Genomic DNA, 26,275 nt, shown 5'->3' with positions numbered 1-26,275 from the left:
TAACACTGTCTTTTGTCTCTCTCATCCTCCTGTCTTCTCTCTGACTCTTTCTTACACTTCTTTCTCTCTCTCAATCCTCCCATTTCTCCCCTATCACTCTCTCTCTCTCTCTTACATGTCTCTCTCATCTTCCTCTATCTCTCCCATCTTATTCTCTCTTATGCCCCTTTCAGAAATCTGCAAAAATCCGTTTTTTTCCCACCTGAACGCGCCTAAACCTGGGATTAGCGTATGTCTGAAAGGGTATATCCGGGATTTCACTCCCGTATACTGAGCACCTGCAATTGACCAGGATTTTTATTGGTATTTTACTCCTACCCAGGAGTAAAAAACTGATAAAAATCCTGGTCAATAAAACCCGGCTTATGTCTGAATGGTATTACCCGGGTTTTTCAGTTTTAAACATGTTTTGGCTTTTTTCTTTACTGCTGAGGCGTTTTCTGATGAGGTCATCAGCAGCAGCTGGGGAAGACGCCTCAGGCACCTGTGCGGAGGTGCTTGCAGAGCTAGTGGCTGCATGTTAGTCCCTTTGCAGCAACAGAGTCCTGAGGGAAGTCAGGTGCCATGGCACATCATTGGAAGGAAGAGGCAGGGCCGGTGCCACCACTAGGCAGCTTCAGGCACTTGCCTAGGGTGCCGACCACTGGAGGGTGGTACTGAGCTGCAGTAGTGCTCATGCCCGAGGATACCAGAAACTAAAGCAGCTGTCAACGTTAAGTACCAGCGGGGAACAGGTGAGCTTACATAACACCTGCCCCCCTGCCCCTCATCACCCCCCCCCCCTCTCGAGTGCAGCCTAAACCCCCCCCATCCACCGTTAAGCCCACCCGTTTAAGTGATCGGTGGGTGGTGCCGGAAAACCCCCTGTGCTGGTCAGCAGCTCTCTGCTGGAACAAGTGAACTAACCTGCCCCCCCCGTGGAGCCCGCCCGTTGATGCTATTGGCGGGTGTTGCCCGCACCCCCACCCTTGCTGGTCAGTGCCGCGGCTATCTGGGCTATCTGCGGGTGATCACCCGCCTGCCCGATGCCAAGTGCCGACTACGCAGCCTCTGAAGAAAGCCAGGGGGTGGGAGTCCCACTCCCCGGCTATGTTGAGGTGAGAGGGGGTGGCGGTGAGAAGTGTGTCCCGTGACAGGGGGGGGGGCTGCGGTGGTGGCGGGCATGTGGGCAGGTACTGTATGTGGACATTTGCCTAGGGTGCTGGGACAGTTTACACCGGTCCTGGGAAGAGGAGGTCAGGGAGAGGTTACATGTGCGGGGGGAAGAGGAGATCAAATCTCAGATTTTGGCACTGTGAAGGATGCTATAGTGTATGCAAATATTGCAAAGGTCCTTGCTAGCAGAGGTGTGAGGAAGACACAACAGCAGGTACTGAACAAGCTGAAATCCCTGAAAAAACAGTACATAAAGGTCCATGACCCGAATCACAATCGCAGTAGAGCTGGATGCACAGAGTGGCCCTTGTACGATCTTTGCAATGTTGTATTTGGGCATACAGCACTATGCAACCCTGTGGCCTTGTCGTCATCAAGTAATGGCTCCCGCCACCAGAGACGCCAGCAGCGACAACGGAGTGTAGCCGCAGAGCCCGACGCCATTACAACTTCTATTTGATGATGATGACGATGCCATTGTGGTGGAATCAGACAAATCAGACAGCGCATCCGATGTGACAGCAACACAGCCGAGCAAGGGGGTAGAGACCCAATCGGAGACCCAGGGAGGCATGCCGACACTGCGTGATAACAGTAAGTACCCCTGGTTTATAGATATAGTAGTCTACTTTAGCCGACATGACAGCTATATATAGTGGTGTTTACTTCTGAAGTGATTCTGAACGCCGGGATCCGGACCGCCGGGAATTAAACTGCATCCCTTTCTCCACACAGTCTCCAGTGTTCCAACAAGGAAGAAGAAGAGGACCAAAATAGAGATTACCACACAAGCCATGGCTACCATCCTCGGTGAACAACTGCGAGACCTGGGTTCTGCGTGGCAACGTCAAGAAGATGCCAGACTGCAGCGCTTCGTGGACAATGAACGCGAACTGCAGAACAATTTGCTTACCCAAATGGCAGCTATGATTGACAGGGTGAGTCAGGATCAGGCAAAGCTTAGTCGAGAAAATCAAGATTTTCTATGCAACTACTGTCCCAAACCTGGTCGCCACCCAAAACAATGTTGCCATCCCCAAACGTATATAGTCACCAAGCACAGTCACCACCGTCATTTGCCAATGATTCCCAGTATGTGCACCCTCATTTGTACCCAATTCTCGGGCACAATCTCCACCTTCATTTGGGGAAAGTGTGTGGAATGGGCAGTATGGGCAACTTCCCCCTTCTACAAACAGTAGTACGGAGTTCAGCATTCACCGAAATCTTTAAGTTGAGGGAGAACAGATTTTTACAAAGTGTATTCCATGTTCCTATAACAGTTTTCTAAAGCTGTGTTTGGACTTAATATATGTCCTGTTTTTATTATTATTTAAAAATTATAATTGTGGCCATGACAGAGGTATAGGTGGCAATAATTAAATTTAAAATGTTTGTTACATTTGAAATATTTCATATGGGTGCTTTTTTGGAGCTGGGGGTGTTGTCCGTAGCAATAAAGCTCATGGAAGTGAACTGTTGCAGCTTCCAACAAACGCACATATTGAATTTTCACCATTTAAATAAAAAAAAAAAGGTTCTTTTTGGACCTACTGTTTGGGCAAATTGTTTGCAGACATTATGCACGTGACCTGTGCTGTAACCTTTCCTGACTTACCCCAAACAATGCCTCTCTTATGAAGGCATTGTGTTACGCAAGCATGACAAAATGCAATAGAAATAAAAATTGATGGATTAAGTACCAGTTTTATTATTTACTGCAACATGGCACCCAGATTATTTGTAATAGTGGCACGCATTCATTCTGCCGGATTCACACCACTTTGGGCCTCAGGGGGAAGGGGAACAATTTCACTGCCAACCTGATCATCATGCACATCCCACTCCGACAGTGTTCTTTCTGTATCTCACAAATGTTATGCAACATAGGCTGTGGCCGAATAGGCTGTGTGCATGGTTTAGCTGTGGCCGAATAGGCTGCGTGCATGGTTTAGCTGTGGCCGAATAGGCTGTGTGCATGGTGTAGCTGTGTGCCGAATAGGCTGTGTGCATGGTTTAGCTGTGTGCCGAATAGGCTGCGTGCACGGTTTAGCTGTGTGCCGAATAGGCTGTGTGCATGGTTTAGCTGTGGCCGAATAGGCTGTGTGCATGGTTTAGCTGTGGCCGAATAGGCTGTGTGCATGGTGTAGCTGTGTCCGAATAGGCTGTGTGCATGGTTTAGCTGTGTGCCGAATAGGCTGTGTGCATGGTGTAGCTGTGGCCGAATAGGCTGTGTGCATGGTTTAGCTGTGGCCGAATAGGCTGTGTGCATGGTTTAGCTGTGTGCCAAATAGGCTGCGTGCACGGTTTAGCTGTGGCCGAATAGGCTGTGTGCATGGTGTAGCTGTGTGCCGAATAGGCTGCGTGCATGGTTTAGCTGTGGCCGAATAGGCTGCGTGCACGGTTTAGCTGTGGCCGAATAGGCTGTGTGCATGGTTTAGCTGTGTGCCGAATAGGCTGTGTGCACGGTTTAGCTGTGGCCGAATAGGCTGTGTGCACGGTTTAGCTGTGGCCGAATAGGCTGTGTGCACGGTTTAGCTGTGGCCGAATAGGCTGTGTGCACGGTTTAGCTGTGGCCGAATAGGCTGCGTGCACGGTGTAGCTGTGGCCGAATAGGCTGTGTGCATGGTGTAGCTGTGTGCCGAATAGGCTGTGTGCACGGTTTAGCTGTGGCCGAATAGGCTGCCTGCACGGTGTAGCTGTGGCCGAATAGGCTGTGTGCATGGTGTAGCTGTGTGCCGAATAGGCTGTGTGCACGGTTTAGCTGTGGCCGTATAGGCTGTGTGCATGGTGTAGCTGTGGCCGAATAGGCTGTGTGCACGGTTTAGCTGTGGCCGAATAGGCTGTGTGCATGGTGTAGCTGTGTGTATAATAGTTTTGAAGTCATCATTTTTAAAGTGCGGCATAATTTAAATAGAACTGCAGCGTTATACTGGCGTTCTAGACATATCTTCAGTTTATCATGAATGAACTGACTTCTCTTCTCATCTCTTCTCATCAAGGTAACCAACATTCTACATACTTGGTCTGGCTGCAGATTATTCCACCCTCTGTCCTAGATTGATTTGATATTGTCATAGGTAACCAGCATTCTACATACTTGGTCTGGCTGCAGATTATTCCACCCTCTGTCCCAGATTGATTTGATATTGTCATAGGTAACTAGCATTCTACATACTTGGTCTGGGCTGCAGATTATTCCACCCTGTGTCCTAGATTGATTTGATATTGTCATGGGTAACCAACATTCTACATACTTGGTCTGGGCTGCAGATTATTCCACCCTCTGTCCTAGATTGATTTGATATTGTCATAGGTAACCAACATTCTACATACTTGGTCTGGCTGGGCTGCAGATTATTCCACCCTCTGACCTACATACCTCCCAACTGTCACGATTTTAGAGGGACAGTCCCGATTTTCGGGTCCTGTCCCGCTGTCCCACCCGCGGCAGGCATTGTCCCGCTGCGGGGGGTGGCAGTTGGGAGACCCCCCAATCTAGTAGAATAGACGCTGTGCGCATGCGCACAGCGTCTATTCTCGTATGAAAATGAGGTCGCGGCTAATTAGCATAAGCCGCACCCTCATTTGCATACACCCCGCCCACTTTTCGGGCGCTCCCTATTTCTTCAGATAAAAAGTTGGGAGGTATGGACCTAGATTGATTGATATTGTCATAGGTAACCAGCTTTCTACATACTTGATCTGGCTGGGCTGCAGATTATTCCACCTCAGGTGCTGGAAGTATGTAAATGCTTTGGTAATTGATCATTCTGCACACTGCTTTAGATATCAGAAATGTGTTTTGACAAACTTAACTTTGCAAGTTAAAAATCAAATCTCTGTTGCCTATGTGAAGGGAGGAATATCTTATAACACTTAATTTATGCAAGCATCTTTTATTACCATTCATTGTAGTCGGGGGGTTGGGATTGGGTGGGGCGAGTCCAATTAATGAGTGCAGATGCATTTAAAGATCATTACATAGGCTGTGTGCATGGTTTAGCTGTGTGCATAATAGTTTTGAAGTGCATCATTTTTTAAAGTGCAGCATAATTTAAATATAACTGTGGCGTTATACTGGCGTTACACTGAAGTGAAACAGAAGGACAGAAGCAACAAGTGAGAAACCAAAGTCTGCTTTGAGTGAGTTCAATTCATTCTCACAACATATTACTCCTGGCTGCTTAATCTGGCTATTCAACCATAATATCATCATTTTTACATCTGCAAACAACTTTTACTATCCCTGTTAATGCTTGTATTTGCACTGTCAGTTTTAAAAATGCCCGGCTGTACCTCTAATGACCTCACCTCTCCTGCTCTTCCATTGATAATAGGTGTCCCCCAAAATGTTATTCTTGGCCCTCTTCTTCTCTATCTCTACAAGTCCCCTCTGGGTGACCTTATTTTCTCACTACTTCCACTATCACCACTATGCTGATAACACTGTAATCTACCGATCCTTTCCTGATCTCTCTCCCTCTATCCTCACTCATATCTCCAACTGTCTCTCTGCTGTCTACTCCTGGATGACCCAACACTTTTATAGACGTAAAATATCAAACACTAAGCTGACCTCTTCCCGCACCCTCCTGCATAAAACCTGACCATCTCTCATCCTAACCTGTTTAAGCTCACTTCTTCCCCTTCTGTATCACCCCTATCTGTCCTACCCTCCCCTTCTGTGTCACCCCTGTCTGTCTGCCCCTCCCTTTCTGTGTCACCCCTGTCTGTCTGCCCCTCCCCTTCTGTGTCACCCCTGTCTGTCTGCCCCTCCCCTTCTGTGTCACCCCTGTCTGCCCCTCCAATTCTGTGTCACCCCTGTCTGTCTGCCCCTCCCCTTCTGTGTCACCCCTTTCTGTCTAACCTTCCCCATTAGAATGTAAGCTCTCACGAGCAGGGCCCTCTCTCCTCGTGTGCCTTTCTTAGAATATATAACCCACTGCCACCCTGATAATTGCTTCGGTGTCCTGTACCCTGATGCAACTATCTATATTAACCATGTACTTGTCCTAAACTGTCTTATGCTATAATTCGTTATCTGTGTTTGCTCATAACTATGCTTTGTAAAGCGCTGCATAATATGTATAAATAAATACAGAATGCTGCCACAATGTCAGGAACAAGGGTAATGTCAATGTCATTGCGCTTCAGCAAACAACGCCAACGTCCTTTGAGCCAGCCAACTGCGTTCTCCACCATCATCCGGGTAGAGCTGAGGGTATGGGTGTACCGTATCTGTTCCGGTGTCAACCTCAAATGCTGGGTGTAATCTTTCATTAGCCACCTTCTCAGCGGATAAGCAGCATCACCAATGATGTGGATTGGTACCTTCACCCCCTCCACAATCTTTGACTTCTGAAAGAAAATACAGGATCACTATAGAGCAGTGGAAACTTGGGCATTACGACACAGACTTTGTATGGGTATATATATATTCACAAAAACTCCCTCATACTGCGAATCCTTATTTTTGTCTCACTAGGCTCAATACTTCTTTGCGCACACAAGCATCACAAAATACCAGACACATATATTTACCTCCTCAGGGAATAGCCTGCCATTTTTCCTCTCTTCCGTTATCTTGTAGATGTCCGAATTGGCCAGTACACGGCCATCATGAGAACGACCTGGCATACCTCCCAACTTTTTGATGGTGGAGTCGGGACTCCCGCGCAGCAAAGTGTCGCGCACTCCCCAAAAGGGGGCATGGCCTCCAAAAAGGGGCATGTCCTTGTGGGATGACGAGTGAATAGACACTGTGCACAGGATGGGGAGACTTCCAACTGCCACCCCCTACCACGGGACAATGACGGCCCCGGGCTGGATGCGGGAACGTCCCCGAATACGGGGACGTTCCCGCGGTAAGCGGGACAGTTGGGAGGTATGACCTGGCCAGCCAATGAAGACATCGGTAAAACTGAAAAACAATATAATTGTTAAAAAAACACACCAGTGTACAACAACCTATAGCTCTGCAGCTGCTGTGAAACTACAAGTCACAGGATGCCCTAAAACAGTTTTGCTCCTAGGGAATGTAAAAACTAATATAGGGCATGCTGAGATGTGTAGTTTCACAACAGAACCCCCACCCCCCCAAAACATACAAAGGTACTTACCTATATTTATGGTCAACTATGGCTTGGAGAATGATGGAATGCCACCCCTTGCGGTTGTAGTAGTCCGCTGCGCTGTCTCTAGAGCACACTGCGGATATCCGCGACGCAGGAACCCAGACACAGTCTCATCCAGTCTCTGTCCCTGGGGTAGGGAAATGAAGCGGTGATATAAGGAATCCAGGATTGCCTTTGTCACTTCCCGCACCAACACACACACCGTGTAGATGCCTACACCATACAAACATGCTATTGTGTGGTACTCGCCAGGGGTAGCATACCACCACAAGACAATCGCCAGTCTCCTGCTAGGGGAAATGGGCTGTGTCCAATGGGTTGTTTGCCTGGGAAGTGCCCGGGAGAGGAGTTCCAAAAGATAATTAAAGGTGCCACGCGACATCCTAAAATGTGCCAGCCATTGATTATCCTCAAATGCTTCCACCGTAGCCCAGAAAACCAGGCCATGTTGCTGATCTCTAGCCCACAGTGTACGAGCTGACGCACCAGTCACACGCAGTATGGACGATATGCTGGACAAGACCAAGGTTCTCCTCTGGGGTAAGTAATGCCGGCGATTGGCCTCCCTCTCCACCAGAAAATGATACCTCCTTAACTGCATCTCACACTGTGCAACAAAGAACAGCGGGTGTAGCTTAATCCAAGCATCACACATAACACAGCAAATCCACAAGAGCATACAAACTCTCCAGCCTCCACATGTTCTCAGCAGCCATAACAGCAATGCATTGTGGGAACTCCACACAGGCCCTTTTGTAGCCAGTCCCCACCTTTGGATGATGCCATTCTTGTAAGCCAGCAAAGTGTCCCATATTTACTGATGAAACAGTGAAATGCTTGATAAGCCTGGTTTATGTGTAAAAGGGGTATACCCGAGATTTCCCCAGGTCTGAGGTGTAGTGTGAAAGGGGGTCTGTTACTAAAATCCCGGGATTGAGCTGGGTTAAAAATCCCGGGTAGTATGTCTAAAGGGGGTATTACATGTCTCCCCCCTCTTACATGTCTCTCTCATCCTCCCATCTCTCCCCTCTTACATGTCTCTCTCATGCTCTGTTATCTCTCCCCTCTTACTCAGCCGACTCTGGCCGGGGCCCCTCCTCTCTGCTGGGAGTAGCGGAGTGCAGTACAGTCTGAGTACTAGAGCGGTAAGACCTCTACTGTGCCTGCACAGATCTCCGACAAGATGGCGCTGTAGCCATTTATAAGGCTATTTCTGCAACACTGCTGCTGCGGGACTCTGATGCAATGGAGGCTTTTACACAAAATAACCTAGGTGCCAGCCTAGGGCCTAGTAGGTTCCAAGCGGCCCCATAAAGACATCTTGGCCATCTACTGAGGAGCATTGCATGATTATGGAGTGACATTATGACATCACATGGACCCGCCCACGCTCCCTTTGATGTACATTGATAGGATAAAAAATGTTTGGACACACAAAATGGTGTCATCCGCTCTAGTTGGCCAATATTTGACATAGGTATTAGACTACTTTCATAAGACCTGGAGCCTGATTCAGTAGGCACTGCCGATGGTCACGCGGCTGAGCATTTATCGGTAGACTGTGCCCACGCCAATGTACTCTATCAATGCCACCTGCAATCAGCAGCAACATTATACAGCTATGGATTGTTGGAGGGCCCAAACCAGTATCTTGTCTAGGGATCCATGAGGTCTAAATCAACCTCTGCTTCAGTGGAATAGTATTAACTCTTTGAGCACCAACATCTGTGAGAAATGGGCAAAATATCTGCAAAAAATCCCGCCATCGCTCACATTTGTTATATAAATTCAAATAAAAAATGTTGTTTAAAAAAACCGAGGATATTGACATTACCGGTCATTATGGTGGATACAGATTATATTCCCAATATAAGGTGACATTACCGGTCATTATGATGGATACAGATTATATTCCCTATATAAGGTGACATTACCGGTCATTATGATGGATACAGATTATATTCCCTATATAAGGTGACATTACCGGTCATTATGATGGATACAGATTATATTCCCTATATAAAGTGACATTACCGGTCATTATGGTGAATACAGATTATATTCCCTATATAAGGTGACATTACCGGTCATTATGGTGGATACAGATTATATTACTTATATAAGGTGACATTACCGGTCATTATGGTGGATACAGATTATATTCCCTATATAAAGTGACATTACCGGTCATTATGGTGAATACAGATTATATTCCCTATATAAAGTGACATTACCGGTCATTATGGTGGATACAGATTATATTCCCTATATAAAGTGACATTACCGGTCATTATGATGGATACAGATTATATTCCCTATATAAAGTTACATTACCGGTCATTATGATGGATACAGATTATATTCCCTATATAAAGTGACATTACCGGTCATTATAGTGAATACAGATTATATTCCCTATATAAAGTGACATTACCGGTCATTATGGTGGATACAGATTATATTCCCTATATAAAGTGACATTAACGGTCATTATGGTGGGTACAGATTATATTCCCTATATAAGGTGTCATTACCGGTCATTATGGTGAATACAGATTATATTCCCTATATAAAGTGACATTACCGGTCATTATGATGGATACAGATTATATTCCCTATATAAAGTGACATTACCGGTCATTATGGTGAATACAGATTATATTCCCTATATAAAGTGACATTACCGGTCATTATGGTGGATTCAGATTATATTCCCTATATAAAGTGACATTACCGGTCATTATGGTGGATACAGATTATATTCCCCATATAAAGTGACATTACCGGTCATTATGGTGGATACAGATTATATTCCCTATATAAAGTGACATTACCGGTCATTATGGTGGGTACAGATTATATTCCCTATATAAAGTAACATGACCGGTCATTATGGTGGATACAGATTATATTCCCTATATAAAGTGACAATACCGGTCATTATGATGGATATAGATTATATTCCCTATATAAGGTGACATTACCGGTCATTATGGTGGATACAGATTATATTCCCTATATAAGGTGACATTACCGGTCATTATGGTGGATACAGATTATATTCCCTATATAAGGTGACATTACCGGTCATTATGATGGATACAGATTATATTCCCTATATAAGGTGACATTACCGGTCATTATGGTGGATACAGATGATATTCCCTATATAAGGTGACATTACCGGTCATTATGGTGGATACAGATTATATTCCCTATATAAAGTGACATTACCGGTCATTATGGTGGATACAGATTATATTCCCTATATAAGGTGACATTACCGGTCATTATGGTGGATACAGATTATATTCCCTATATAAAGTGACATTACCGGTCATTATGGTGGATACAGATTATATTCCCTATATAAGGTGACATTACCGGTCATTATGGTGGATACAGATTATATTCCCTTTATAAAGTGACATTACCGGTCATTATGGTGGATACAGATTATATTCCCTATATAAAGTGACATTACCGGTCATTATGGTGGATATAGATTATATTCCCTATATAAGGTGACATTACCGGTCATTAGGGTGGATACAGATGATATTCCCTATATAAAGTGACATTACCGGTCATTATGGTGGATACAGATTATATTCCCTATATAAGGTGACATTTCCGGTCATTATGATGGATACAGATTATATTCCCTATATAAGGTGACATTACCGGTCATTATGGTGGATACAGATTATATTCCCTATATAAGGTGACATTACCGGTCATTATGGTGGATACAGATTATATTCCCTATATAAGGTGACATTTCCGGTCATTATGATGGATACAGATTATATTCCCTATATAAGGTGACATTACCAGTCATTATGATAGATACAGGTTATATTCCCTATATAAGGTGACATTACCAGTCATTATGATAGATACAGGTTATATTCCCTATATAAAGTGACATTACCGGTCATTATGATGGATACAGATTATATTCCCTATATTAGGTTACATTACCATCATTATGATGGATACAGATTATATTCCCTATATAAAGTGACATTACCGGTCATTATGATGGATACAGATTATATTCCCTATATATAAAGTGACATTACCGGTCATTATGGTGGATACAGATTATATTCCCTATATAAAGTGACATTACCGGTCATTATGGTGGATACAGATTATATTCCCTATATAAAGTGACATTACCGGTCATTATGATAGATACAGATTATATTCCCTATATGAGGTGACATTACCGGTCATTATGATGGGTACAGATTATATTCCCTATATAAAGTGACATTACCGGTCATTATGGTGGGTACAGATTATATTCCCTATATAAAGTGACATTACCGGTCATTATGGTGGATACAGATTATATTCCCTATATAAGGTGACATTACCGGTCGTCATGATGGATACAGATTATATTCCCTATATAAGGTGACATTACTGGTCATTATGGTGGATACAGATTATATTCCCTATATAAAGTGACATTACCGGTCATTATGGTGGATACAGATTATATTCCCTATATAAAGTGACATTACCGGTCATTATGGTGGGTACAGATTATATTCCCTATATAAAGTGACATTACCGGTCATTATGATGGATACAGATTATATTCCCTATATGAGGTGACATTACCGGTCATTATGATGGGTACAGATTATATTCCCTATATAAAGTGACATTACCGGTCATTATGGTGGGTACAGATTATATTCCCTATATAAAGTGACATTACCGGTCATTATGGTGGATACAGATTATATTCCCTATATAAAGTGACATTACCGGTCGTCATGATGGATACAGATTATATTCCCTATATAAGGTGACATTACTGGTCATTATGGTGGATACAGATTATATTCCCTATATAAGGTGACATTACCGGTCATTATGGTGGATACAGTTTATATTCCCTATGTAATGTGACATTACCGGTCATTATGATGGATACAGATTATATTCCCTATATAAGGTGACATTACCTGTCATTATGATGGGTACAGATTATATTCCCTATATAAAGTGACATTACCGGTCATTATGGTGGATACAGATTATATTCCCTATATAAAGTGACATTACCGGTCATTATGGTGGATACAGATTATATTCTCTATATAATGTGACATTACCGGTCATTATGGTGGGTACAGATTATATTCCCTATATAAAGTGACATTACCGGTCATTATGGTGGGTACAGATTATATTCCCTATATAAAGTGACATTACCGGTCATTATGGTGGATACAGATTATATTCCCTATATAAAGTGACATTACCGGTCATTATGGTGGATACAGATTATATTCCCTATATAAAGTGACATTACCGGTCATTATGATGGATACAGATTATATTCCCTATATAAAGTGACATTACCGGTCATTATGGTGGATACAGATTATATTCCCTATATAAGGTGACATTACCGGTCATTATGGTGGATACAGATTATATTCCCTATATAAAGTGACATTACCGGTCATTATGGTGGATACAGATTATATTCCCTATATAAAGTGACGTTACCGGTCATTATGGTGGATATAGATTATATTCCCTATATAAAGTGACATTACCGGTCATTATGGTGGATACAGATTATATTCCCTATATAAGGTGACATTACCGGTCATTATGGTGGATACAGATTATATTCCCTATATAAAGTGACATTACCGGTCATTATGGTGGATACAGATTATATTCCCTATATAAAGTGACGTTACCGGTCATTATGGTGGATATAGATTATATTCCCTATATAAAGTGACATTACCGGTCATTATGGTGGATACAGATTATATTCCCTATATAAGGTGACATTACCGGTCATTATGGTGGATACAGATTATATTCCCTATATAAGGTGACATTACCGGTCATTATGATGGATATAGATTATATTACCTATATAAAGTGACATTACCGGTCATTATGGTGGATATAGATGATATTCCCTATATAAGGTGACATTTCCGGTCATTATGGTGAATACAGATATTATAATTATAACCATGTGCACTGCAGGTGGGGCAGATGTAACATGGGTAGAATTGGTCCCATTCCGAGTAAACCTGAGTCAGGGCCATGTTTTTTTGTGTCAAGGTCAGGACTGCGCTTCTGACGACTTAGCGCTAATTCCCAGTTTCTAGGATTCAGGATGTCACTAAGCCGCACCCATAACGCTTCATGCCTGCGCTTCAGGGTATTAACTAATGTATGTGCAAATAAGTGTAATGTACCTTGGCAGGAGCTAAAGGAAATGTGCATCCATTACTGAGATATCTGTCCCCGCATCCTGCAGCCTGGAACCCTGTAATGAGGTGAAGTAAGATCCATCGCTGATGTACGGGATTACTGCGTCCGTCAGGAAATGCGGAGAGTTGTCTTTTCTGCTGAGATGTTGGGAGAATGTTACACACAGTAATGTGGGAGCCTTCCATGTTACATAGTACCCCGTGCCTGGTGCATGGTTCTGTACACATTGGGGAATGACAGAAGCCTAGTACCCCGTGCCTGGTGCATGGTTCTGTACACATTGGGGAATGACAGAAACATAGTACCCCCTGCCTGGTGCCTTCCATGTTACATAGTACCCCGTGCCTGGTGCGTGGTTCTGTACACATTGGGGAATGACAGAAGCCTAGAACCCCGTGCCTGGTGCATGATTCTGTACACATTGGGGAATGACAGAAACATAGTACCCCGTGCCTGGTGCATGATTCTGTACACATTGGGGAATGACAGAAACATAGTACCCCGTGCCTGGTGCATGGTTCTGTACACATTGGGGAATGACAGAAACATAGTACCCCGTGCCTGGTGCATAATTCTGTACACATTGGGGAATGACAGAAGCCTAGAACCCCGTGCCTGGTGCATGGTTCTGTACACATTGGGGAATGACAGAAACCTAGAACGCCCTGCCTGGTGCATAATTCTGTACACATTGGGGAATGACAGAAGCCTAGAACCCCGTGCCTGGTGCATGGTTCTGTACACATTGGGGAATGACAGAAACATAGTACCCCGTGCCTGGTGCATGATTCTGTACACATTGGGGAATGACAGAAGCCTAGAACCCCGTGCCTGGTGCATAATTCTGTACACATTGGGGAATGACAGAAGCCTAGAACCCCGTGCCTGGTGCATGGTTCTGTACACATTGGGGAATGACAGAAACATAGTACCCCGTGCCTGGTGCATGATTCTGTACACATTGGGGAATGACAGAAGCCTAGAACCCCGTGCCTGGTGCATAATTCTGTACACATTGGGGAATGACAGAAGCCTAGAACCCCCTGCCTGGTTCATAATTCTGTACACATTGGGGAATGACAGAAACCTAGAACCCCCTGCCTGGTTCATAATTCTGGTCACATTGGGGAATGACAGAAACCTAGAACCCCGTGCCTGGTGCATGATTCTGTACACATTGGGGAATGACAGAAACATAGTACCCCGTGCCTGGTGCATGGTTCTGTACACATTGGGGAATGACAGAAACATAGTACCCCGTGCCTGGTGCATAATTCTGTACACATTGGGGAATGACAGAAGCCTAGAACCCCGTGCCTGGTGCATGGTTCTGTACACATTGGGGAATGACAGAAACCTAGAACCCCCTGCCTGGTGCATAATTCTGTACACATTGGGGAATGACAGAAGCCTAGAACCCCGTGCCTGGTGCATGGTTCTGTACACATTGGGGAATGACAGAAGCCTAGAACCCCGTGCCTGGTGCATGATTCTGTACACATTGGGGAATGACAGAAACATAGTACCCCGTGCCTGGTGCATGGTTCTGTACACATTGGGGAATGACAGAAACATAGTACCCCGTGCCTGGTGCATAATTCTGTACACATTGGGGAATGACAGAAACCTAGAACCCCCTGCCTGGTGCATAATTCTGTACACATTGGGGAATGACAGAAGCCTAGAACCCCGTGCCTGGTGCATGGTTCTGTACACATTGGGGAATGACAGAAACATAGTACCCCGTGCCTGGTGCATGATTCTGTACACATTGGGGAATGACAGAAGCCTAGAACCCCGTGCCTGGTGCATAATTCTGTACACATTGGGGAATGACAGAAGCCTAGAACCCCGTGCCTGGTGCATGGTTCTGTACACATTGGGGAATGACAGAAACCTAGAACCCCCTGCCTGGTTCATAATTCTGTACACATTGGGGAATGACAGAAACCTAGAACCCCCTGCCTGGTTCATAATTCTGGTCACATTGGGGAATGACAGAAGCCTAGAACCCCGTGCCTGGTGCATGGTTCTGTACACATTGGGGAATGACAGAAGCCTAGAACCCCCTGCCTGGTGCATGATTCTGTACACATTGGGGAATGACAGAAGCCTAGAACCCCGTGCCTGGTGCATGGTTCTGTACACATTGGGGAATGACAGAAGCCTAGAACCCCCTGCCTGGTGCCTTCCATGTTACATTGGGGGTTATTCTAGTTCATTCTTTCTGACAAAATCCTTCTTAGATGGACAAAACCATGTGCACTGCGGGTGGGGCAGATGTAACATGTGCAGAGAGAATTAGATTTGGGTGGGGTTTTTCTTCAAAGTGAGATCTATATTGCAGTGTAAAATTATGCAGTCAGTATTTTCCCTGCACAGAAACAAAAAAACTCACCCAAATCTAATTCTCTCTGCACATGTTACATCTGCCCCCCTGCAGTGCACATGGTTTTGTCCATCTAAGAAGGATTTTGTCAGAAAGAATGAACTAGAATAAACCCCATAGTACCTCGTGCCTGGTGCATAATTCTGTACACATTGGGGAATGACAGAAGCCTAGAACCCCATGCCTGGTGCATGGTTCTGTACACATTGGGGAATGACAGAAGCCTAGAACCTTGTGCCTGGTGTATGGTTCTGTACAAATTGGGCAATGACAGAAACATAGTACCCCGTGCCTGGTGTATGGTTCTGTACACATTGGGGAATGACAGAAACATAGTACCCCCTGCCTGGTGCCTTCCATGTTACATAGTACCCCGTGCCTGGTGCATGATTCTGTACACATTGGGGAATGACAGAAACATAGTACCCCCTGCCTGGTGCCTTCCATGTTACATAGTACCCCGTGCCTGGTGCATGGTTCTGTACACATTGGGGAATGACAGAAGCCTAGAACCCCATGCCTGGTGCATGGTTCTGTACACATTGGGGAATGACAGAAGCATAGAACCCCCTACCTGGTGCATGGTTCTGTACACATTGGGGAATGACAGAAACCTAGTACCCCCTGCCTGGTGCATGATTCTGTACACATTGGGGAATGACAGAAGCCTAGTACCCCGTGCCTGGTGCATGGTTCTGTACACATTGGGGAATGACAGAAGCCTAGTACCCCGTGCCTGGTGCGTGGTTCTGTACACATTGGGGAATGACAGAAACCTAGTACCCCCTGCCTGGTGCATGATTCTGTACACATTGGGGAATAACAGAAACCTAGTACCCCCTGCCTGGTGCATGATTCTGTACACATTGGGGATTAACAGAAACCTAGTACACCGTGCCTGGTGCATGGTTCTGTACACATTGGGCAATGACAGAAACATAGCACCCCGTGCCTGGTGCGTGGTTCTGTACACATTGGGGAATGACAGAAACCTAGTACACCGTGCCTGGTGCATGGTTCTGTACACATTGGGCAATGACAGAAACATAGCACCCCGTGCCTGGTGCGTGGTTCTGTACACATTGGGGAATGACAGAACCCTAGTACCCCCTGCCTGGTGTATGGTTCTGTACAAATTGGGCAATGACAGAAACATAGTACCCTGTGCCTGGTGTATGGTTCTGTACACATTGGGGAATGACAGAAACATAGTACCCCGTGCCTGGTGCATGGTTCTGTACACATTGGGGAATTACAGAAACCTAGTACCCCCTGCCTGGTGCGTGGTTCTGTACACATTGGGGAATGAGAGAAACCTAGTACCCCCTGCCTGGTGCGTGGTTCTGTACACATTGGGGAATGACAGAAACCTAGTACCCCCTGCCTGGTGCATGGTTCTGTACAAATTGGGCAATGACAGAAACATAGTACCCCGTGCCTGGTGCATGATTCTGTACATATTGGGGAATGACAGAAACCTAGTACCCCATGCCGTGTGCATGATTCTGTCCACATTGGGCAATGACAGAAATATAGTACCCCATACCTGGTGCACGGCTCTGTAAACATTGGGCAATGACAGAAACATAGTACCCCGTGCCTGGTGTATAGTTCTGTACAAATTGGGAAATAACAGAAACCTAGTGCCCCCTGCCTGGTGTATGTTTCTGTACACATTGGTTCTTGGTGCAATGGGGTGTGGGGCCGGGATACTGGGCAGCATGGGTTGTGATGTAGCCAGTGGTGGATCTTGGTTAGATGTGGGCCTTTGGACAGGTATCCATTCTCCTCCATTTGTCGCCCTCCACTTGGGACGATTAGCAAGATCATCCACCAAGGCTTCTGCTACTTCTGGGTCGATAGGTTTTCTATCCACTACCCACTCCCGGACTTCTATTTTGTTCAATAGTTGCTTAAATATGAAGAGATTTTTAATGTCCATCCCAGTTTTAAATTGATTCCCTTCTAGCCACTGATCACGGTTCCTTCACAATAAACCACTCTGTGTATGAAGAATCTCCACTTCCTGTCATGGATCGGAACTTAGTGCTATAGGATTAGGGGGTAATCGCATTCCGAGTCAACAACACTTTCCGAATCTCCTGGTAGTCTCTTCCTTGCTCTGGGTTCAGGACATGGCATGCTTTTGACTACAGTACTCCCTTCCAGATATCTCATGCATTGTCATCAGGGACTCAAAAACTTGAAGGTGTGTGTCAATATCCATGGCCAATTCCACATAGTGCGGTACATCATTGTAGCCCAGTCGTACCCTCTGTCTTCCTTCCAGCACTGGTACTGATGCTATCCCAGGTACTATCATTGGTCTCACCAGCACCTCTCCCAATACTGTTGCCTTCTGATGTGCAGCCGCTCCTGGTCCCAATATGTAAAGCCAAATCTTCAGGTGTTCCGCCTTGCCGACGGTTATTGCAGCTGTCGGGGAGGGCATTGACATGGTTCCATAACTGGTCTCCTCCTCTGCTTGGTCCTGTACCACATCCTCTTCATCCTCCTCTTCAGCAGCATGTTCTAGGTCCCTTTGGGCCTTAGTATCCCTTGAGTTGATCAAAATATTTCTTGCTTGACACAGTTCTTGCAGAATTCCCTTTTTGTTATTTTTGTAGGTTTGTCTTCATTCTACTTTGATTTTTTCCTTCTGTGCTTGTAACTTGAGTGATCCCACCGCTGCCATCAAATGTGAATATCCAGGGTTCCAAATCACTCCGGCACAGTGATCGATATGGTGGTTTATTAAACAGAATGGGTGATAACAGCTCAGCATACTCCAGTAACATCTTCCAAACCAACAGTTTCTGCAGCAATCCCTAGCAGAATGTCACTTCTTAGCCTGGGAGCAGAGATAATCTCCCTTAGTTCTTTTGGCAGCTCTGTTACACCCCTAGAATAGCAAGGGGTGTGTCCTCCTTTCTTCTGTGTCTCAAAGTCTTAAGGACCCCACACACAAGGCATTTTCTGAGTGATTTATCTAAATGTAGACCACACAGCAACTCAAATGCATGCCCCCACCATTCTTAATCTGCCCACGATTCAGAATGGCCAAGTTGGATAATGTGCAGTTGCTCAGAAGGTCCTACACATCTCCCGCATGTGTGGCGCGAGCACATAAGCAGGGCCTTCTGAGGGACTGATGCAAGAGAGCCCTCCACGAGGATTCTTGACAACCCCCCTCCCCCACTCCCACCCATGGCACTTATGACCCCCACCCATGGCACATATGACCCCCCTCCCCACCCACAGCACCCCTGCCTCCCCCATCAATGGCACATCAGACCCCTCCACCACCCATGGCACTCCCAACCTCCCCTACCCCACCTACAGCACCCCCAATCGTGCACTCCCACAGCACCCAATTCACTCACCCTTGGGCTCAACGGCGGCGGCATTGGTCCGGGTCTGCGGTGGGCCGGGTCTCCCTCCTCATCCATTGGTGTCAGGTGACAGGGGGAAAGGAAAACATTCAAAATGGCCACGTCCAGCCAATCACAGCTCACCACATCATCACCCCGCCCCCTAGAGCAGGCTATATTAGCCAGCTTGAGACAGGGGGCAGGCAGTCTGACGGCAGAGGAGGAACAGATAAGAGCTCCTGAAGAACAAGTCCTGGGAGGCAGTGTCCATGCAAAAGAGCTTAAAAGGCCTCCGCCCCCAAGGGAGGTCACTGCAGAAGCCCTGGTGAAGCTGGGCCCCCCTGGGTGAATACAAGATGCAGTTTAATAAATTATTTTAAACCCTGTGTTTCTGTTTTTATGTTAATATTTTCTTAAAAGGGGGCTATAGGAAACCGGAAGGCCTTTAATGCCCCACAAGCTGGTACCTGTAGTCCTCCTGTACAGGACAATATTACTATTTAAACTAGCTATAAACCCTGCACCCACCACCCAGGGGTGCAGGGGATAGCCCCGGGCTTCAGCCCTGGCCTGGGGTGTCCTGAAGAGCGGGGACACCTTTATTTAGAAGGGTCCCCACCTCCCCAAAAACACCCAGCCTAGACTAATTAGAATGGGTAATGCTATAGCCACGGGACCCTGTCAAACGTGTCCTCTGGTTATAACATTACACCCCCTTCTAGTACAGCCTGGTGCTGGTCCCTACAATATGGGGGACCCCCTTTCACTTTATCCCCTGTATTTTGTGAAGTCGGACCAGCCCAAGAGCCGGGTGCTGGTTTCTTGAATATAGGGGGGACCTTATTTAATTTTTTTCCCCTGATATTTGAAAAACCAGGACTGGCTCAGAAATCCCGGGGCTGGTCATGCTCATAGGGGTGACTCCATGCCATTCTTTCTTTATTTATTACATAATCTTTCATTATTTATTTTTCTATTACAGACAAATGAAGATGACACTCCCCGAGGCTTTATTCCAACCCATTTATTATTCCCCTGAAGTCGCCTAAACACTTCTATGAGAGATTTGAACTCTATCATGATCAATCTCCCATTATGAATCTCTGGCACAAATCTCTCCGTGTGTAGGGCCCTTAAAAGTATGGAAATTCCATCTACAGTTTTCAATCAGGGTGAGTACATGAGACACAGGGACAACCTGTCTGATCAGCTTTGGAACAAAGCCTACACATAGCTGGGTCTCCTGTGGTCTGGTTAAACGAAAAACTTTTTGAACAATAGAATATAAACAAAAGGTACAATGGTACCATACATCACTTGGGGGCGCATTTATCAAGATCGCATTTACAATGCAATCTGGGCGGAATATTACCGCCCAGGATTGTAAAATGCGATCATAGATCATATCACTGGGATGTATCATCTGGCAGGGCGCAGGGACAGGGTTCCGAATGGAGCCTGTCCCGGCGATACCCAGAGCCGGAAGCCGGGTGGTCTGCGCATGCGCGGTTACGCACTGACCCCCCCCCCCCCGCGACCCCGCTGACCGCACTGCCGCTCGGGCAGTGCGATATGCACCCATAGGCTACAATGGGCCATCACCAAATCAGAATGGCGATAGCCCAGGGGTGCGATGCCGGGCTGCCCGATGTTGATACATCGGGCAGCTTCGCATCCCCCATAGAAACCCATGGGGGATGCGGCCGGCGGCGCTGCAGGGAGGATCGCAGCGGGGATCGGAGCTTCCTGCTGCAGACCCCCTTTAATACATTTCAGTGATACATAATATTTCGGGGATTTAGCCGCAAATATTGCTTGATAAATGGGCCCTTAATCTTTGGGTTGTTTGTAAATAATAGAACTCTTACGGCTACCATAAATCAATTAGGACTGGTTTAAACATAGTTTGGGGTTGAACGGGGACATGCAATAAGGACAGAGCAAACACACAGATTGCCTATATACTGTATCGAGCGATGGGGATAAAAAGTACAGATTCAACAGGTTTTGGTGAGTGTACAAATGAGGCATAACTATACAACTTGGTTAGAGACCTCATGTTCTGACACACTGTGCTCCCTGGGGGATCATCGGAGGCAGCCATCTTGGGTGCGCTGCGTAGGTCACTACACTATCTACTCGGCTATCTCCTCACAGTGAACTGTAATTTAGCAGATTAGCGATCCATGCTGAACCAGGCACTATATTGTGTGGGTGTGCATATTAATGAAGCCTGGATCAACATATCATTGCATTGTTCATTGAATCGTCTAGCATGTCTTTCCCAAACCGGGTAAAAGGGGAATCCCCCTGACCATTACCGGTCATCGTAGTGTGTACCCGGCCGAAGCCCTGATTTCCTTTCACAAATTCACTTACCCCTGCGGTCAGAGGTCCTACAACTCATAATTGAGATAACTAAACCAGGCGACATCCAAAGTATTCTACAGAACAGGAATTATGTGACCATGGCCGGAGGATCTCAGGCTTCTCTTACACTTTCAGTGAAGACTCATTGAGAGGAACTGAGGCGAGTGACACTGTCAAACAAGCGGATCATCAGAGAGCTCAGAGAGCGGGATCTCAGCCAATACATTCATTAAAAGCAACGAGTAAATAAGAGAAGGAACACGTCCTGTGTGTCACCCCAACAATAAGATCCAGACTCAGAGTAGGAGCTGGACATTTGACGAGGAGCATCTGAGTGCCATGGAGGAAGGTGAGGAGACACAGGCTGTGGTGGTGGTGGGCTGCGGGGGGCCCTCCACGTCTGTTGCTCTAATATGAGGCTTTGGGATTTGGGGGTTGGTGTCTCTGCAGTTAGATTTGCTCTGTGGTGGATTGGAGCCAGGTCCGGCCAATGTCTCTGCAGCAGAATGGATTAGATTCCAACCACTCCAGTACCTGGTTCTTGGTCTCACCTGGTCATTGCCTGTTCTTACATCAGCTGGGTCTTGCAGCATAAGTGTGCTGTATAATAACCTCTGTAGCCAGAACTAGGACCGCCATCACTGTTAGCAATTCCTGGGGACCTTTATTACTGAGCTTCAGCATCATAAGTGACCCTGGTAGCACTACAACTCCCAGCATAACATGCATACATCATTTGATACTGTAAGTGTATCTTTAAGCAATCATTGCAGTGTATAGTGGTATAGAGAACCTTAGAAATGAGCTGCCTCTAAAATGCTGTTGTGAAGTAAATTCTGGAAATAGGGGAACAGGTTCAGGGACAGAGCAGTGCAGCCTGGGACTTTCTCTGGATACTAGGGACTGCTGACAGCACTGTCTAGGTACACACAGAAAGATCTATCTGTCCAATCTGTCTGATGGGAGCAAACATCCGACAAGGGCCCTTATTCTGATTGACGCGGACTTTACCGCGTACTTACGGATCGCGTCTTTATGGCGTCTGCGCATGCGTGGAGAACGCTACGCACATGTGCCACGCCTTGACTCGGTACCAGTTCGGGCAAATCCCGTCCAAAACTGTTCCCCGCAATCAGTCGGGAAATATGGGCGTATTATGGGCGTCATGCGGAATGACACATGGGCGTAGTTTCAAAGTGGGCAAAACGGGGCGGAAACATGGGCGGACACGGGGGAGTACACTGATGTTGGGGGGCGTGCATTCGGAAACCACTCCGAATGCACGCGATCAAAAAGGGCAGAAATGTGCGGTGTCCACAAGTGTACTATTGCTTTGCGGACACCACTCGTTCATGCGGTAGGCGAACGTACGCCTAATGACTACAAGCTTTAACACCTAAACCCAATAAAATCGACTCCTTTACTCATTACTCACTTATAGGACGCTTGTCAGTGCTTTAATTGAAACCATTGCACTTCAATTGCTGTAAGGGTTAATGTGTGCAATGCATGTGTTAGGCATGCTTGTAAGGATATATTGGCATCTAATTGATTCCAATTCCAAATAAGCAGTTTTTTATGAGGATAGGTAATTGAATAAGTGGGTCATGTGATGTATTGCAGAAGATACTTCTTAGTGGGTTGTTTGGCGTAAATACTCCGCTTACGGGCGGTAGCACCGCTTGGCTCCCGTTCGGATGCGGTATTCCCGTGCATACTCTGTAATACTCTGTAATACCGTGCAGAATCGGAGTGTTTCTCCCGCACACGCATGGTTTGTATGTCGTCCGTAAACACGCCCTGTTCTTAAAGAGTGAGTCCGTCCGAATGCGGAGGACACGTGGGCGTTTCTACGGACGATGGCCGCACGCGGCAAAACACCGTGGCGTGCGGACCGCACCGTAAGAATGCGGGAATATCCGCACCGATCAGAATAAGGGCCCATGTGTGGGAGCAAAGCACAAAGCCATTCGCTTCCAAACGCTTCCAAAAGGATAAAAATGATTGTTTGGATAAATTGTGCGCTGACCTATATATAGCTATTGTGCAATATAATAATCATTTTTTTTAATAAAGTACTTTTTTTATTACGTTTTTCACATCATCATACTTTGCAATATTATGTTTCATTTACATTTTTCACACACACCATCGTGTGTATTTTGTATTTCTACCTTTCCAATAAACCACTTTTTTTTTACTTATTTCAAATTGTGCAATACCCAATTGTTTTCTCAGTTGTCCTATTTGAATCCATAGTTTCTGTATCCCTCCACAATACCATATTATGTGAATGTGCCTCGGTAGGTGTTACAATTCATACATATATCATTCCTATTTTTATCATTCTGTCGAAGACTAACTGGAGTTACGGATACTCTATGTACAATGCATAGTTGTATTTGTTTATTCCTAATTGCGTGTGTTGCCTTTATTTATTTATTTATTAACAGTTTCTTATATAGCGCACACAGATTCCGCAGCGCTTTACAGAGCATAGTTATAATCAAAAACACATAACAAATTACAGCACAAGACAGTTTAGGACAAGTACATGGTTAATATGGATAGTTGCACCAGGGGACAGGACACTGAAGCAATCATCAGGGTGGCAGAGGTTTATATATTCTAAGAAAGGCACATAAGGAGAGAGGGCCCTGCTCGTGAGAGCTTACATTCTAAAGGGGAGGGTTAGACAGACAGGGGTAACACAGAAGGGGGAGAGGTGAGCATAAACAGTAGGTTAGGATGAGAGATGGTCGGGTTTTATGCAGGAGGGTGGGAAGATGACAGCTTAGTCCTTGATATTTTAAGTCTGAAAAAGCGCTGGGTCATCCAAGAGTAGACAGCAGAGAGACAGTTGGAGATATGAGTGAGGATAGAGGGAGAGAGATCAGGAGAGGAGAGGTAGATTACAGTGTTATCAGCATAGAGGTGAGTGAGGATAGAGGGAGAGAGATCAGGAGAGGAGCGGTAGATTTCAGTGTTATCAGCATAGATATGAGTGAGGATAGAGGGAGAGAGATCAGGAGAGGAGAGGTAGATTACAGTGTTATCAGCATAGAGGTGAGTGAGGATAGAGGGAGAGAGATCAGGAGAGGAGCGGTAGATTTCAGTGTTATCAGCATAGATATGAGTGAGGATAGAGGGAGAGAGATCAGGAGAGGAGAGGTAGATTTCAGTGTTATCAGCATAGAGGTGATAGTGGAAGTCGAGTGAGCAAATAAGCTCACCCAGAGAGGACGTATAGAGATAGAGAAGAAGAGGGCCTAGAATAAACTGTTGGGGGACACATATTATCATGGAAGAGTTTGTTTGTGATGCCAGTGCCCTACTCCATTCCTGCTCCGTAATACCTCCTATATCCTGGACCCACTTTTCCTTGATCTTGTCTACCTGCTTTTCTGCTTCATCAATACTAATACCTGAGACCTTGATGTTACTATTTGAGGCTAGGATTTGCTTCATTGGTGTTTCCTGTATTCAGACTGCTCCTTAATTGCAGATATTGAAAGAACATGTTCCTATTGACTTGATATTCTCTTTCCAATTGGTCAAATGTTTTTATGTTACCCTCTGTGTACATTTGGCCAATATTTTCGATCCCATACTGCCCCCAACATACTGTATCCTGATCTCATTCTGTCTTATATTATTTTCCTTCTTCTTGTCTTTATTAGGCCAAATTGGGATTTCTGGTTCCACATCTTTATATTTCATTAGTTTATTTACCTATCCCCAGATATTCTTTGCTTGTTTGATCATTGGGCTCTTTATCCCAGTCCTGCTATTTACCAGTAATATCTATTTGGGGGTGAATTCTTTTTTTCTCCTGTCCCACCAACTCATTTAAATTTTCCCCACACTCTCCTCTAATCCATCTATAGCTGGGAGGCCATAGAGTATAGTTTAAAGTGGGGGAGCCCCAATCCTCCCTGATTTTTATTTAAGGTCAGGGTGCCTGTTCTTATCCTTACCCTTTTATTACCCCATATAAAAGATGACATAATACTATCAATCTTTTTAAATATACCATGACGGATATTAAAGGGGGATTGAAGGAAAATGTATAGGAGTTTGGGGAGAATCACCATCTTAATTCAATTAACTCTACCTGTAACTGTGAGAGGGAGTTCTACCCATGTTTTGGTTTTTGCCTGATATTGTTTAAAGAAAGGGTCTACATTTAGCCTAATGAAGTCTTTAGGTTTATTAGATATATTTACGCCTCGGTATTTCGTACTATCCACCCATTTTAGGTCTTCTGTTTTCTCACTGTTATTGGACACTTCCCTCTGTGATGGTTTACCAAAGTCATCTATAATTGTCAGTACTTTTGGCACTTTCTCTGGGTAGTTAGTAAGATATATTAGCATATTGTCAGCGTATAGTGATATCAGTTGCTTATTTATTCCCTTCCGTCCCAGAACTGCCAGGTCTAAGTACTGTCGGGTACATGCAAGGGGCTCGATTGCTAGGTTGAACAAGGCTGGGGACAATGAACATCCCTGCCTTGTTCCTATTGTCAACTCAAATGATTCCGTAATATACCCATTTACCTGCACTCTTGCTCTAGGAGTACGATA

At 45.4% G+C, this 26,275-nt stretch overlaps 1 protein-coding gene across 1 annotated transcript in view; it reads left to right on the top strand.

Moving 5' to 3' along the window:
* Positions 1 to 3,900: 3,900 nt before the first annotated feature.
* Positions 3,901 to 26,275, top strand: part of LOC146009483 (alpha-2-macroglobulin-like protein 1) — a 196,413-nt gene continuing 174,038 nt past the window's right edge. Inside the window, exon 1 of the mRNA XM_083149909.1 lies at positions 3,901 to 4,157. Coding sequence (XP_083006035.1) covers positions 4,118 to 4,157 — 40 coding nt within the window. The 5' untranslated portion in view covers positions 3,901 to 4,117. The remainder of the gene's footprint in view (positions 4,158 to 26,275) is intronic.

Source organism: Crinia signifera, chromosome 6 (genome assembly GCF_055691185.1).
Source record: "Crinia signifera chromosome 6, ASM5569118v1, whole genome shotgun sequence".
NCBI lineage: Eukaryota > Metazoa > Chordata > Amphibia > Anura > Myobatrachidae > Crinia > Crinia signifera.
Note: the sequence above shows the minus strand (reverse complement) of the source record. Positions and strands in the feature narration are given on the sequence as shown.